Source organism: Myotis davidii, unplaced genomic scaffold (assembly GCF_000327345.1).
Source record: "Myotis davidii unplaced genomic scaffold, ASM32734v1 scaffold59, whole genome shotgun sequence".
Lineage (NCBI taxonomy): Eukaryota > Metazoa > Chordata > Mammalia > Chiroptera > Vespertilionidae > Myotis > Myotis davidii.
The window spans coordinates 9,911,922-9,915,069 of record NW_006293001.1 but is presented as its reverse complement, the minus strand read 5'-3'; the positions used below and the strand labels follow the sequence as shown (position 1 = coordinate 9,915,069).

The following is a 3,148-nucleotide window of genomic DNA, read 5'->3' as shown; positions in this document are numbered from 1 at the left end:
TTAGATAGGGGATTTCATAAAGCTCTTGATAACACAATAGTTGGTAGCTCTTTATCACAGTGCTATACTTGGTCATTGAACCTGAATATTCAGCTATGAATGTTAAGCTTTATAAATAAACACCAAGTGTTAAGGTGGGTGATAGTCATGCAGATAAAAAAGTATGGAACAGAATTTGGAATTAGCAGTTGAGTGAGAAAGAAATAGCTAGAGGTAGAATAAGAGCGTGGAACTTTATTGTGGACAGAACCTTTTTGTATGCGTTTTCGTGTTAACTGACTGTTTTTTTCCTCCACCCTTAAGGTTCAAAGATCACCCAACGTTAAATGAAAGATATTTATTACTTCATCTGCTTGGTAGAGGTGGCTTTAGTGAAGTGTATAAGGTAATGTGATTTTTTTCTGTTCTTCACACTAATATAGGAGTACAAGTTTCCCCTACTATCCACAAGTAGAGTGTTCCTATGAAACCTTTCAGAAGTCAAAAGAGCATAAAGCAAGAAGCAGTTACCATTAATTTATATGGAAATTTTTTCAAGTATTCCCAGACCCCCTAAATAACCCACCAAATCCTACCACATACATGTAATTATGTCCAGTTTTATGATAAGTGCAACACCCTTATGAGCTTTCTTAGGCTTTTCTGAAAGCTTAGGACACATCTTGCTAATTAATGCATAAAGTAAATCCAGGTAAAGCTCACAAAAACAGGGCGTAAAGCTATGCCAGCTTGATTCTGAGATGCTGAGTGTGGTTCTAGGGGGAGGACCTCGGGCTGCCACTCTGGCTGCACAGGGTGTGCACTGCCTCTAATCCTGTGACATGAGCACTGAAAGCTATTTTTACTTCTTGCTTTTTCTCATAAAAGCAAAAACCCTCTTTGTATTTACTGCAGTTAGCCAAAAAGGGTGCAAATAAATGTAGGCCTTTTGTAAAAGTGACCTAATGCGAACTCTCAAAAAGTGGGGGATACCTGTATGTGGTTAAGAAATACTTGTCTTTTATTAATTTTATAATTGGGGGGTGGGGGGAAATTTTTATGTAGTGATTCTCATTACAAAAAGTCTGGTGGCTTATGTTGTATCTTCATGTGGACCAGTAGTTTTATTGCTAGCTTTACCCAGTGGCCAGGTAAGTTTCTATTGAACGACTACAAAAAAACGTTTTACATAAATGTTAAAGGCAAGCCTTAAAATTAAATACCCATTGCATTTTGAAGTTATTTATTACATGTTTTTATAAGCTAATATCTTTTTAAAGTATGATGCTTTGTAAAGCACTGTATAATACGAAAACACGATCTGTCTGCAGTGTGTTAAGGGTCTAAACACTATGTTTGCACCTGCACAGTCCATCAAGTATTTGCTACCTAGTTACCATTAGCCAGTTCAATACAAATAATAGCCATTAGAATCAAGACAGGCAGGTAGTCATATGATATAGTACCTTTATGGACAGATTATACCCTTATATTTAAACATGTGTCTCAGAAATCTTACATGTCCTGAATTTACAGAAATTTCTACCTATTTTGCCCATGTTTTTTAAATGCATATGTGTAAATGTACAAATTTTTACTCATTATGTTCCGGTTTTTTTTTGTTTGTTTGTTTTTCAATGTTTTTTACCTCACTTTTTTCCACTTTATGTTGTATCGTTCTGCTTTAAATATTGTAGCTCCTAAGTCTCTTATGCTGTATTCTCCTTTTCAAATATATCCCTGCCATTCACTGACTTATCTGTTTGATTTCACCCTCAGATCTGTGTGTCTATGTGTGTGCAAGCTCACTTTTTAATTAGAAGTTATTTTTCTCTTCTCCAAAACCCCTTCTAACACTGCTTCCTACTTTAGTACATAGCATTGCTATTCAACTGCCTATCTCTCAAGTTAAAAACATAAAAGCCATCCTTCCCTCTGCCTTTCCTTCCCCTCCCCTCCCTTCCCCAGCATGTAACCAGTCCCTGGGTGCCCACTGTTACTAATGTCATCACACTCGCCTAAATCCAGCAATGGCCCTTTCCTTTCTCTTAGCTCAAGGCTACATTGTCTCTTGTTTGCGTTGCTGCCCAAGGGCATTAAGTTTCTCCAGTGTACTTATGTAAGCCGCAGCTAGAGTAGCCTTTTTATAAAATACAGTACAATTTTCTCTCTCTCATAAGCCCCTGTGGCTTCCCATTTGCTCTTAGTTAGGATGAAGTCATGCTCTCACCTGAAACGTCAGTTCCTTTAGAAGCACTCCTTGTTTATCCGCCTTTTATAAGCTCCTTTTGATACTTGGTGCTTCATTGTATATCAGTATAGTTAGTGGTTAAGAGCTCGGATTCTGAAGCCAGACTGACTGGGTTTGAATCCTAATTATGACTGCTGTTGAATAATGGTATAATCTTGGGCTTATTACTGAATCATCCTCTGTCTCACTGTCTTCATCTGGGAATGATAACAGTGCCTACATTGTAGGGTCGTGATTGATTGAGCTATCACAGGTAAATCACATAGAACATTGGTGCCTAATAAATGTAAGATCATCATTATTAGAAATCCTCTCTGTAGTGAGACAAGGACTGTGCCTTCGTGGCTTACTAAAAACATTCTGTATTGTTCTGACTCCAGGAAAATTTGGAATTTGAATTCTGAGAACTTCAATTCTCGTCTTAGCTCAACCAGTAACTATTTTTTTGTTGTTGTTGTTAAATTGGACAAGTAATAAGTATCATGGGCCTTCGCAATCAGGAGTGATCTGTGAGCTTGCTTATAATTTCTATATCTTTGATTCTAACAATAGTTCATCCTCCTGCACTATAATGATTGAAGTAGGCTTACACGGGCCTCATGGTGGAAAAAATCATAATAGCTCACCTTGGATCTAAAAATCACCAAAAGTGTACAATTACATAACACTACTAGCTCAGCCTAAAACTTGCCCAGCTTTTCAGCCTACTAATCACAGCACCCTTCTGCCACTGTTTCTGGGGCCAAAGGGGATTTTCTTTTAGAAATTAGAAAATGCAGATGGGAGCTCAACAACTTGAACCTTCAATACTGACCTAAATACTAAGCACTCACTCCAACCTCTACAAAGCCCTTTCGTGGTTGCCAGGTCCATTGAGAAACAAAGCAACAGATTGTAAATCAAATTTTGACTTATCTG

General features: G+C 37.6%; 1 protein-coding gene across 2 annotated transcripts in view; it reads left to right on the top strand.

The window, feature by feature from the left end:
* Positions 1-3,148, top strand: part of TLK1 (tousled like kinase 1) — a 108,604-nt gene that overhangs the window by 84,289 nt on the left and 21,167 nt on the right. For both annotated transcript variants that reach the window (XM_006766551.2, XM_015565772.1), the window contains one exon: positions 304-385. In XM_006766551.2, coding sequence (XP_006766614.1) covers positions 304-385 — 82 coding nt within the window. The remainder of the gene's footprint in view (positions 1-303; positions 386-3,148) is intronic.